Raw genomic sequence first — 13,302 nt, 5'->3', positions numbered from 1 at the left:
ATGTGATTTTATATATAATTGTTTAGTTTTGTTTGTTTTAGCTATATAGATTAATTATCTTAAAATTATTGGTATAGATTTATGAGATATTTTTGAAATACTTTAATCGTTAGAGTTGCTTTTATACATCTAATCAGTAAATTGCTTTTTATTCAGTACATGACTGGCATAATCAATCCTAGATATAATATACAAAAACATATTAACATAATGTGAAACTTAGCGTCAATTAGGGCATTTCCAGCCTAACCTCAAATTTGAGGTTTTTGTCGTTCTAACCTAACTTTAAGTTTTTAAAATTTGAGGTTCTGAATAGTAAAATTTTAAATCTGAAGTTTTATTATCCAGAACCTCAAAAATTATCTTTTATTTTTATTTTGATCCATATAATTATTTATTTTAATAAATACATATATTAAACTTAATTTGAAATAACTTAAGTACACCAAAATGAATTGAAATAAGATAATATTACATGACACCAAAAAAAAAGGTTCACACATTAGAAAAATATATTAAATTAATAAAGTTCATACAAAATAAAAATACATTAAACAAATTTAACACAAATTAAATTACTTAAACACTTAAATATTTTACAAGTGGTATTTTATATGTAACTAGGGTCGGCCCGCCCTACGGACGGGATATACTCTACTTGTGATATAAATTATTATTTTTGTATGATTTTGTAGTTTGTGTTTTAGATTTGAATTTGAATTTGCAAAAAGTGTGTATGATACACTACAAAAAAATCATAATATATTACATAAATAGTATCAGGAAAACAAATAATAGTAATTCGAGACACTTAGTAATTAAGGATACAAAATATTTGTTTTGTGGGTTTGAAGATTTGGTTAATTTATCGGTATATAAATTAATATGTTGAAAGATATTTTATCATACATGATTGTTGGGGGTGAGATACTATGGTGGCTAAGTTATGATGGTCTTTGAGTTTGACAATTGTGTTTTACAATTTTACATTCTCATTTTTGTTTTATATCTATTATCCGTCATCATTAGAATTATGTTGATTTTTGAAATATTATATGTCAGTTGTGTGAATTAAGTTTATCATTGTTGAGTTTTCGAAAGGAAGGAAATTTTGAAATCTACGATTATTGACTTTAAGTTCCACCTGAAGAGTAAATTTAGGTATAAATTAATATGTTGAAAAATATTTTATCATACATGATTGTTGGGGGTGAGATACTATGGTGGTTAAGATATAGTCTTTGAGTTTGACAATTGTGTTTTACAATTTTACATTCCCATTTTTGTTTTATATCTATTATCCGTCATCATTAGATTTATGTTGATATTTGAAATATTATATGTCAGTTGTAAGAATTAAGTTTTATCGTTGTTGAGTTTTCAAAAAGAAGGAAAATTTTAAAATCTACGATTATTGACTTTAAGTTCCACCTAAAGATTAAATTCATGTATAGTATTTTTGCTAAATTGATTGGTTATATTTTTAAAAAGTTCTAATTACTATTTCTTTAAGTAAAACTTGAATTCTCTTGCTTAAAGTATGGACACACATTGTTTAGTTTGTTTGTAATAGTTACATTTGACATTGATTTTCGTAATTGTTGTGGTAACATGTAATCGTGGTTTTTATATTTTCATATATTTTATGTTAAATAGTGACCTCTTAAATCTAACCCAATAAACATGTTGTAAAGTTATTTTTTTTATTCGTTTTTATGTATAACAAACACCAAAAATCAAGCTTTCAAATATGGATTCTGATCCTTACCTAGAAAATATAGGTAGTGAATGATATGACTTATTTGATTCCTGGACGGATAACTAATGGTGAAGTGTGAGATAAGGCTGGTGAACATGACTTCCTGCTAGAACTTTGAGGTTGTGAGCTTTATAAGTTCTCTTCTTACAATCTTGCATGATGGACTTTTGGGGATTGAAGACAAAAACGTGACTTTACGTATCCTCTTGTATGGACAAAAAGTAATCCAAACAAAATCTTTATATAAGGAACCACGGCTGGATTAGTTACAAAACATGGTCTGCATGATTGAAAAACCTGCTTTGAGACTAAGCTCATGAGCTCACTTTCGGATAAGTTGCTTCCAGATGTTCTGACGATTTATGCCATTGGATATTGCCCAGCTTTATTGTCAGGGATACTACAAAAACAATAATAGAAAAGTAAGAGCTACATCCCCAAGCTCATGAGCTCACTTTCGATAAGTCCTCACGGCATTACTGATGCATCAGCAATCTCTGGATGAGCTAGCAACACTGCTTCTAGTTCACCTGGAGCAACCTAACCAAATTTATAAGTTTTAAAACATTAAGAAGACCACACAAAAGTTCATTATGTATATTTTGTTTGTACCTGATAAGCATTGCATTAGATTAGCTCCTTTAATCTATCAACAATAAAGACAAAACGTTCACTGTCAGTGTAACACAAAACTCCAGTCTTCAGCCATCCTTTTGAATCAATAGTAAAAGCAGTAGCTTCCTCGTTCTTGGAATAACCTTTAAAAGCAACTCAACACAGTTTCATACCAGCACCAAACGCTAAAGAAACACTTTTTCAAGAAGAAGCATACACCTTTATCACGGTAGGACTCTGGAACCAGAGTTCGCCAGTTCGATCAACCCCCAAGTCACGACCCGTATCCGGATCCACAATCTTAGCCTCCAAAGACAATTTAAAACTGGATTCAAAACCATATCACAAAGAGGAAATAAATAATATCAAAATCATAATTCTAAACATGAATCTAAACACGGGAGATGTGTTCAAATATATGATGAACATGAATTTTAAAAACGGAATCACCTTAGATTCCAGAAGAAGCATATTTACTCCAATGAGGTCGCCACCACGTTTAATATTTCTGACGTTTGAGTTGGTTTAAGGTTGAACCCGAAAAAAAAACGGCAAAACCTTGGAGAAAAGCTGGCACCATCGTCTAACTCACCATTGACATACCAGCAGAAGCTTTATTATTAACTTAGTCCACAAAGACCGTCAAATATAGATACAGCAACATAATAATAATTAAAATTCAGATAAAAATCCACTAAAATTCGCCAATTTATCTTTATTAAATAAAGATTTATAAAAAAAAAAGATTACCCAGAAGGAAGATTATCAACATAGCTGATGAGCATTTAATCTTGCTTCCACCTTCAGAAGCGACGCCCGCGTGCATCTCAACAGTCATTGCGTCAGCCACTTGTCTCAGATTCCCACCTCCCGCAATCCTCCTCCATCACCCTCAGGATCTCTATCACACGCTCCCATTTCCCCCGAGCTTTCCATCTGCCGCCTCACTATATACACCGCCGCCGCGCAAACCGCCGCTGCGCAGACAACCGTCGCACCAACAGCCACTTTACCCATCTCTTCGATCTCAAAACGTATCGAGATGGATAGATGATCTCGAGAGCAAGCCATTTCTCAGTAAATAAGTAGATTGATTTGTTCAATAGAGTGATAGGATGATTAAGAGTGTAGGGATGCTAACCTTTTTATAGTCAAACCACCACCGCCTTCGAAGAGAAAAGATGGCATTGAAGATAGATCGTGTACGATGGATTGATGAAGGAATTAATAGGAATGAATCGGTAACCGACGGATTTCTAGATCTGTATGAAGAAGAACGAACGAAGATCAGGAAGGGAACGCATCTGTTTAGGATTCCCGAAGATTGTGTCGATGGGCCTCAAGTCGAAGAAGATTAGATAAGCGTGACGAAGCCCAAGTGAAGCCTGTTCCGACAGAACAAAACTTAAGTGATACGGTGCGTATCTGATGTGTCTGCGCGAGATGCCTCCTATTTCCACGCTGGAATCTGACGTGGCGCGTTCAGGAGAGATTAAACTCTTCTTTATATATAAAGATTTCTAAAATTTGTGTGTATGTGTGTTGTTTTACTATATATGTAATTTATATCATTTTTATTATATAATATTATAATATTATGTGCTGTAAAATATGTTAAATGTATGTTTATATGTATCTGTAAATTTTTATGATTATTAGTAATTTTTTAATGTCAAGGACTATAATGCAAATGAATAAACTTTTAAAGATTTTTTGAGGATTTATGGTTGGAACAATCAGCCCTCTCAGATCTTCATTTTGAGATTTTATTACCCTTAAAATAAAACATTGAGTTGGAAATACCCTTAATTTATCAAAATCAAGAAAGTTTATAATCACTATTCAGTTATTATTATCATAGGGAAGTAAAATAAAAACAAAAAGGGAAGAATCCTGGTACACATCAAAGCGAAAGGTGACCACATCAAAATAAAGAGTGAAGTTACATATTAGACAAAGGAGAACTTTCTCATTGTCTAGTCCTAAAGACAAGCCTACACATGCATGCAACTACAGAAACCAAGATACCCAATTTTACAACTCATAATAACTCCCAAGTCCCAACTCCATCAAGCAACTTGTAAAAAACATCTTTCTATAAATTATTAAAACTTCCCATTAACTCTACTGCTGAGATAGAGACATAAGAAAGAAAAGGGAGAAATATCATGTAATCTTATCCAGTGGCTATTAATTTACCCCCAAATACACGTGTCTTCGTATTAGTCTTTGACGCATCATACATGAATGACACACCTGCAGATTCTCTTTTGTTGTTGTCTTTTCTTTAAAGTTTGGAACTGTCTTGTTTGGAGTTGATGGATGAGATTGGGAAGAGTTCAAGGGTTTTTAGTGGTATCTTTGGACTGTTCATCATCATCATGTTGCAATATGGAACGGGTACTGATGATGAGGGATATGATGGTCGTGGGCCCATGTCCATCATCATCATCCAATCTCGACCGTACGAAGTGTTTTGACCCGTGATTGGTCTTTGCATCAACATATCCTCATGTCCACTTTTGTTGCAGTAATGTTCACTTAGCACTTTGCTTTGAGCTTCTACTCCAATGCCCTATATTTTCCATGATACCATTCTAAAACTTAGCATCATATGTTGCAAAAAACTCGACATATTTAAGAAACTAGGGCAAACAAAATACCTTGTTACATTCTCATTTTCCGCTTTCTATGTAAACTATTTAAGTAGCAAAATTATATGATATTCACTTTCTATGTAAACTATTTAAGTAGCAAAAATATATGATATTCTTAAGCTTTGAGCTTATTTATCGGTTTAGAACTATCACACTTTATAAAGGAATTAATGTATATATTAATAAGTTAATGAACCAGAGTTTATGCTCAGATTGGTTGTTGTTTATTTCTGTATATACAAGACTGATTTTGTTCAGAAACACTTGCATCCAATTAAATTGCGTAACAAAACGTCTACCAAGAAAAGAGTAGACAATTAAGAATATTACATACCTGATGAGCAAGACAATTAAGAATATTACATACCTGAGAGCAGCAACCGAAAGACATGTGATCATAAGAACGATGATGATTATGATGATGTTGGTAATGATTATGGTGATCAATGATGTTACTAAGTGGTTGAGGCATCATCGACATTGATTTAGGCTGGATTTGTTGGAGCTGGAGTTGGAGATGATGTTGTTGTTGGTGAAGTTGCTTAGCAAGTTTCTTCCTCAGCTTTTGTCTATCTCTCGCCTTATGGTTCTGAAACCAGTAAAAGACGTTTTTGCCTTCGATACGTCCATAAAAAGCTAAGTGGGCTGTGATTTGCTGTATCTGCACCGCATTAGGAGTCCGTATGCCGCTCCGGTACATCTCTTCCAAGATCATCAGTTGCTCCGGCGTTGGGCACCACCTCGTTGCAGCCACTGGACTCATTCTTTGTTTAACAATTATTTTGTGTACGTTCTCCAATTGTTTTGATACCTCTCCAACTATTGGTAGTTTGCGTATGGACAAGGTTATTTATACCCGAAATGAGATTATATGTTTAGCAAGAAAATGGGAAAACTTCATTTAATTTTAAAGTGCATTGGAAAGGGACGGAAGAGAGCAAAGGGTTAGACAAAAAATAAACATAATAAAGAACATTGTACTACATTGTTTCTTATGTTATGATGCATTTTGCATTGACACTGTCCCATTCCATATGCTCCAAATTATATAACGTACTTTGTGATTTTGAATATAGTACTTATATGCATATGGGGATATTTCTTTTTGAATAACTATAATTTTTACTTTCAATTTTCTTTTCTGTCGGGAGCTTTTGCTTTCAATATACAGTAATATATTAATGATGTCAAGAAATAATAATACATTTACAAAAAAAAAGATAATAATACAATAGTATATTAATACCGGCGAGATCTGTCATCTATAACCGAATGGCACATGACTGTGAACAATTCTGTTTCGAAATGTTTTGCAAATAATTGAACATCATTGGTTTCAAATAAAGAATGACCATCAGATAACTTTCCATAAAACAATATTTTCACTCTATTATAAATAGGTCTAGGCATATTACTCTGAACCGAAAAAATAAACCGAATTAAAAGATATCGAACAATACCATATAATCATTAATAGCGAACATCTTCTATGTTTCCGTATTTGAAATATTCAAAATGATATGAAACTAGAACCGAATGAGTATGTAAATATTCTAATTGGATTTATACACTTAAAATAGTATCTATATTGAAGTTTAAATTAATTAATATTTAAATTATAATTTTTAAATAACAATAGTTATGTTTATACTGAATATTTCCAAAAAAAAATGAATTACTCAGACATTTTTTATTTGAAATAAATAAAATTATTCGATATTTTTATTTGAATCGTTTGAACTATTTTTATCAAAATTACTTGTTATTAACTTAACTGTAACATAGATAAACTCATCAATTTTTATGATTCCTACTTTTACTAAAAAATGAATCAAACTAATCTAAATTCTTAATGCATGAATGGTTCTTATATTTATATATATAAATAAATAATTAAAAGAATTAGACCAAACCAATTATTCAGTTTATTTATTCGTCTAAAAGCAACAATAACTATTTCTAATTCAGCTAATAAAAATTAAACTGCAGAATATAAATGGTATTAAATATTAAGTTACATTTATTTTATATAAAAGCTTGAAATTATCAATTAAAATATAATAAAGGTTAAATTTTTAAAACACTGCTTAAAATAGAACGGATGGAATAGGAATATAAGAAGACAGAGGCAGCAAAGAACAAGAGCAAAAATCAAAGAGGGACAATGAGGTGTATGGATTTCGAGATGGATCATTCGATACGTTAAAAATACAATTCCCTCAGATAAATAATCAAGACATTGACCGATCCGTCTCTGTGGAACGTGAAAATACATGAACTAATCGGTTGTATTTGTTATTTGTTTCGTATATAAAGGTTAGAACTGTAAAAACATTTCCAAAAGAAATTTTGTAATTTCAAATATAGAGTTTTTTGTTTTCTAAAAAAATATTATTCGAATTTGAAATTTTATTTTTATTTGCATTTTTATTTTTACAATTAATTACACATCACATTTATGATTATTAAGTTTTTTTTGTTTATCATTTTAATCTTTAATTTTTTATATCTCATAACTATTTTAGATTTGTTTTTATAAATTCAAGTTTTACACATAAAATTAAACATAAAAATATTTAAAATAAATTTATATTATTTTAAAACTAAAATTAGACAATAAGAATATTACAAAAGAAACTTAATAAAAAACTTTTTAGAAGGTACATGAAAACAAATTATTTTTTTTTTGATGAAATTTCAAATTTATTGATCAATCAAGAGGACTATTGTCATTTATAAAAGAATAAGGCTTAGACTAACAGGATATACAGTAAAAAGAATCGAAGCTAAAATTTTAAAAATCTCTTCTACCCGCCATAGAGCTGGAACCATCTTTGTAGCAATCCTGCATTCTCATGTTGCAACCCATACTTCAACGACACACATTAAAATATTATTACAACATTATTACACACATTAAAATATTATAACAACATTAATAGTCGGATAATTTTTTTCCGAAACCTCCAAAAATCTCTAAAATATTGTCCAAATTTTTTTGTTTAACTGAAGATGGAACATTACGTAAATTTTTTTAGGAAATAATGTGATATTTTTTTGTATTTTAATATTTAATTATGAATTTCAAATATAATTCTACATTATAGTGTAAGATTTTATTAATTAATTTAGTATAGAAAAACTCAAATTCTGAATCTATATATACATATATGTATTCTTGTTACTTATAATTTTTTATAGATCTACATTAATCATGACAAATATAAAGATCATAAAGTAATTTTAAAATAATTTTAAAATTAAATTTGAATTATTATTTTTAGAGAATAATCTTTTGAAACTTCAAAAATAGAATTTTGAAAACTCTAAAATATAGAGTTTTTTGAAGATGCTCTAAAAAGATGATAGTTCTCACTAACAAATAATAAAATACATTTTCATAGGTTATAAAACTTTTCTTTTAAAAGTATATATAGTTTAAAAACTACCATAAAAGATAATAAACGATAAAGATCCACAGAATGTGATCAATCATATCAAGACCTAGAATCGATAAATATGTGTATATCTGTGAATGAATATATACGTATGTTTGTAAGAGAGAGGACGGACGGAAGGAGAACGAGGAGAAACTTAAATGATTTTGTCATAATTACTTTATTATGATTTACTTCTCTCAACAGAATGACGTTGACTCATCATATTAAAAGAAAAAAATGGGTAAACTTTCTCCAATCTTTACATGGACAGACAGGTAAGTAAATCTGTACAACCATGTGAAATGAAGCATACGCGTTCTATGTAGCCAGTAGCCAGCCATATATGGTATTAAATTGTTCTCTCATGATCTACGCACACATTATAATTTATAACCTAACGAAACTAATTGTTATTTAGAAGCATGATGAGTATACATAATTATTTGTTACTGACTCCACATCTATACTATGTATGCGTTGACATGTGTTAATTTTACAACTTCTTATAAACTATAACATACAAACGTACTTCAAATATCATATATAACTATATAATTGCCTGTTTAGAATCTCCAGAACCTGAGCATTTTCACTTTATAACGTCTGCATGCAAAAAGATTGCATGCATTAGCACTCGCACCTACTAGTTGTCTGCAGGCTCTAAAGCCTTGTCTACCTATCTCTCTCTCGATGCTCATTGTCAACACTTTTTATTCTAAGATTTTCATTTTTGGGCCTAAAAGATATTTGTTTGGTAAAGGATATTTGTTTTCTGAAAGAAAATTACAAAAGATAATTGTTGCGGAAAACAAGAAAAAACTACAACAGTTACAAAAAAAAAACTACAACAGAAAAACTAGGGCTTATTGGTGTAGGAGTTTAAATGATTTTGGTGGTTTTTAGATTTGATGAAATTTGTAAGGATTCTGAGAAATTTTCATTAAATTTTGTGGGACTAAAGAAACTGTTACTGAATTTTTCTTTAAATTTAAAAATATTCTGAGTGATTTAGTAATGACTAATAAATAAAATGATTAAAAATCTGATAATTTTAGTTGGTTTATATCTTATTTTCTAATATAATATAAATATCTTCAATATTTAAGTAATCTGACTTAGTAATATTTCAAAATCAATGGATGTATTATCATAATCTCTTCATTAGATGTATTATTATTTTTATTCACTTGTCTTCTAATAGGGTAAGGGTTCATCAACCGCTAGTTTGTTTTATGAGAACTTACCTTGGAAGCATAAAAACTAATAAAACTTCAAAATCTAGAAATCATTCTATCTGAAGATTTTTAAGGTTGATGATTCAGTTACAAGACAACGTATGAAGAACTTTTGAATGAAAATGGAAAAATAGATGTAACTCTACTTCTTCTGGAAATAGAAATATATTTAGCATAATAATTAACTGGTTATATTATTTGAATAATTAATTCCTATCATGTTGACTTGAAAAAATTTAAGATATTTGAGAATTTTTTTGTCAATTTTTATATAGAATTGGAAAGATGATATTGAAAAGTTTTAACTTTTGATTTCCAAATGAAATAATTTGGATATATTTTAATATTGAAAGTAAAATGACATTGAAGAGTTTTTTTAAAAAATAAACTATCAAATATCATCGTAAGAATTGGTAGTAACTGATCTCAGTTATAAATTATTTTCCAAATCCTTTCAATTTTAATTTTATTTGATTGATTTATTGATGGAATTTTTAATTTATAATTAGCTGGAATTTTTTTTTGTACAAATCCCTAATTTAATAACGATTCATTTGACATGATCTTTTAGAAATGCTAAATCCAATAACTCAATTTTGAAAAAAAAAACGAAATCATTCCAAACTCCTAATTCAATAAGATCTCCTCAAACACAATAGCCAACGGAAAAATAGATCAAATAGCAACTAAAGTTAATAACTATACTAGGGTGGCATAAGCAAAGAAGCATTGTCCGATCCTTTTCTTTAACTGGCACTTTAGAACCATTGTAAATTCGTAAGTATAAACTCGGTAAAATTTGGCATGCCTAAAGCGTGATTCGATGTGATTGGTCTTTACCACCAGGGCCGGCCCAGAAGGGAAGCCACCCAAGCCAAAGATTGGGGCATCCAAATTAATGGGGCATATTTTTCAAAAAAAAAAAATTATTAGTATATTGATAAATATATAAATTTTGTAGGTTCTTTTGTTAAAATATTATTTATTAGGCATTTTTATTTAGAATAAGATTTGTTAGACTTTATATCCAAATTAATGGGGCATATTTTTCAAAAAAAATTATTAGTATTGATAAATAAATAAATTTTATAGGTTCTTTTGTTAAAATATTACTTATTAGACATTTTAGTTAAAATAAGATTTTTTGGACTTTTCAACAATATTTATGAATTTGTTAAAAATTCAATTTATAAGTAAATGTCTATTTTATACAATAGTTAAAACCCTAATTAAAAGTCAGAAATAAAACAGTTCGAAAGGTATGAAAAAACTCAGAGGATAGTTTCATGATTGATTATTTCAACACACTCATGGATCAAGCTCTAGTTTCCCTTGAGTCCAGATTTGAACAATTCGAAATGTATGAAAAAACTTTTGGATTTTTGTTTGATTTAAAAAAGCTAAGAGATGCAAGTGAGGATACATTGAGAGCATCATGTCTGAATCTGGAAGCTTCTTTACGCAATGGTACTCATTCAGACATAGCTGGTGATGATTTGTTTATGGAACTAAAAATTCTTCGAGAATCAATACCCGAAGTAGTTCGAAAGCCTATTGAAGTGCTTGACTTTTTGAAAAGAATGGAGGATTGTTATCAAACACACAGAAATTGCTTATCGCATATTGTTAATCATTCCGGTGTCGGTCGCCACAGCTGAAAGAAGTTTTTCGAAGTTGAAGCTGATAAAGAATTATTTGCGGTCTACCATGTCACAAAAAATGTTAAATGGATTGGCTATGTTATCAATTGAGACAACTATGGTTGAAAGACTTGACTATAGAAGTCTAATGGATGATTTTTGCAGGGAAAAGGCAAGAAGATCTGTATTTCAACATTAAATGTTCTTAATATCAATATTTTTAGTAGACTATGGAATTTGATTTTTTTAAATAAAAATTTAAGTTATTTTTATACTGTTTTGTGGTCTTGATAAATTATGTACAAAATATTGACAAAAAAAATTATGCACAGGGTGTTGACAAAAAAAAATTATGCACAAAGGCATAATTTTATATTTGGATTGGGGCAATATAAAAGGTTAGTCCGGCACTGTTACCACACACAAACCTGTGAAAACAACCCAAATTCAATAGAAATTGCAGAACTAATGCCGCCGATGTCAGCACATGAACACCACCGATTGCATCAACACCCGTCATATTAGCATAACACCACCTTAGAATTATGGAAACCCTCCATGCGTTTGGTTAGAACTCTTATCTAGAACGGGAGAATTCGTTGAGAAATGTTACACCACCGACTTGCACCAAAGAAGACAGGAGAAAACCGGTACCACCAAATGTGAAAGAATGATCAGTTAATGATTCATCTAGAAATAAAACATCAACTAAAAACCTCTGTAGCTAATACTAAGAACTTAGATTAAAAATGGATGTTTTTGGTAGAAAACTGTGATGTTTTTATGATCTATATCTCATATAACTAAATTCCATTTTATTGGTAGGCTTTGCTAATGAAAACATAATACTATGTATCTAAATTCGATCGATTACTCAACAAAATTAAATTTCATGACGAACACAAATGTCAGTTAATTTTTTAATATATATATTCGAATTTAGATTAACAAGTTTTTTCAAACATTCAGAACAACCACAAGGTTTTGATCTGATCATTGCATGTTATTTGACCATGTGGTACAAACCTAATTAAACGATATGATAGTACAATTAAGTTAAACTGATATTTAGATGCTAAATATGTACGCTATACTTTTTTGATATTTTTCTCTTTTCCTTCTCTGCAAAAAAAAAAAACAATGTTCAGAAAGAAAAACAAAGAGACAAGACTTTCGACCAAAAAAAAAAACAAAGAGACAAGACTATAAATGCATGCATGCAGACAAATTGCAATTTGCCTCTGCATTTCTTTTGCATTTCTTTTTAACAGTCACTTTTTCAGTTTTTCATTTCAGAAATAAATTTTATAATTTGTATTCATACACATAAATGTGTAGTGTTCTGTCAACATTCTTATTAAATCATGAACTGTTGGTAAAATACCAAACAGCTCTTTTGCTGTTTGACATTTCCTCTCTTTTGTCCCCACCTATCTATTTTTCAAACTAAAGTTCTATGAAAACACTTCATTGTACAATGCAAGGTTTAATGTCATTCACGTACACGTACGAATATATATACTAACATTTAAACTAATTAAGATTCGTAAACCTACAACAGCGACGTACCAATAGATGAACTAATTGCAAAGATGGACCATATGAACTGTAATGTTAAAAAGAATGTCAAGATTCGAGATGTATTTGTGTCAAAAAAAGAAAGATTCGAGATGTATTAAATCTTATAAATATTGATATAATAAATCTTAATATTGTATATCTTTTTGAAAATGCTTCAAAATATTGTATTAACAAAGTTGATATATTCATGAAAAGGCAACTACACCTTTGACACAAACATAAATTGATATGTTCATGACAATTAAATATATATATATATATATAAGATAGCATATAACATTTAATATTTTTTACAAATAAACTGAATTAATATTAACTTAGAGTGGTAATTTATTAATAAAGGAATTAATTAATTTTTATTTTAGAATATTTTAT

At 29.4% G+C, this 13,302-nt stretch overlaps 1 protein-coding gene and 1 long non-coding RNA gene across 3 annotated transcripts; both read right to left on the bottom strand.

Annotated features, from left to right (window-relative positions):
- Window positions 1-1,668: 1,668 nt before the first annotated feature.
- On the bottom strand, window positions 1,669-3,866 carry LOC130510872 (uncharacterized). Of its 2 annotated transcripts, XR_008944659.1 has the most exons (6): window positions 3,125-3,865; window positions 2,825-2,957; window positions 2,594-2,699; window positions 2,372-2,517; window positions 2,057-2,299; window positions 1,669-1,964 (listed from the first exon to the last, which is right to left on the bottom strand). It is a non-coding gene; the product is annotated as an uncharacterized LOC130510872 (long non-coding RNA). The 2 variants fall into 2 exon arrangements; XR_008944660.1 differs by lacking the exon at window positions 1,669-1,964 and having other exon boundaries at window positions 2,119-2,299; window positions 2,594-2,680; window positions 3,125-3,866.
- Window positions 3,867-4,249: 383 nt separating this feature from the next.
- Window positions 4,250-5,854, bottom strand: LOC108853017 (WUSCHEL-related homeobox 3). The gene is made up of 2 exons (XM_018626486.2): window positions 5,399-5,854; window positions 4,250-4,949 (listed from the first exon to the last, which is right to left on the bottom strand). The coding sequence occupies exons 1-2, from the start codon at window positions 5,792-5,794 to the stop codon at window positions 4,662-4,664; spliced, it is 684 nt and encodes a 227-aa protein (XP_018481988.1). The 5' UTR covers window positions 5,795-5,854; the 3' UTR covers window positions 4,250-4,661.
- Window positions 5,855-13,302: the final 7,448 nt, after the last annotated feature.

The sequence above is a fragment of the Raphanus sativus genome, chromosome 4 (assembly GCF_000801105.2).
Source record: "Raphanus sativus cultivar WK10039 chromosome 4, ASM80110v3, whole genome shotgun sequence".
Lineage (NCBI taxonomy): Eukaryota > Viridiplantae > Streptophyta > Magnoliopsida > Brassicales > Brassicaceae > Raphanus > Raphanus sativus.
This window is presented reverse-complemented; position numbering and strand designations above follow the sequence as displayed.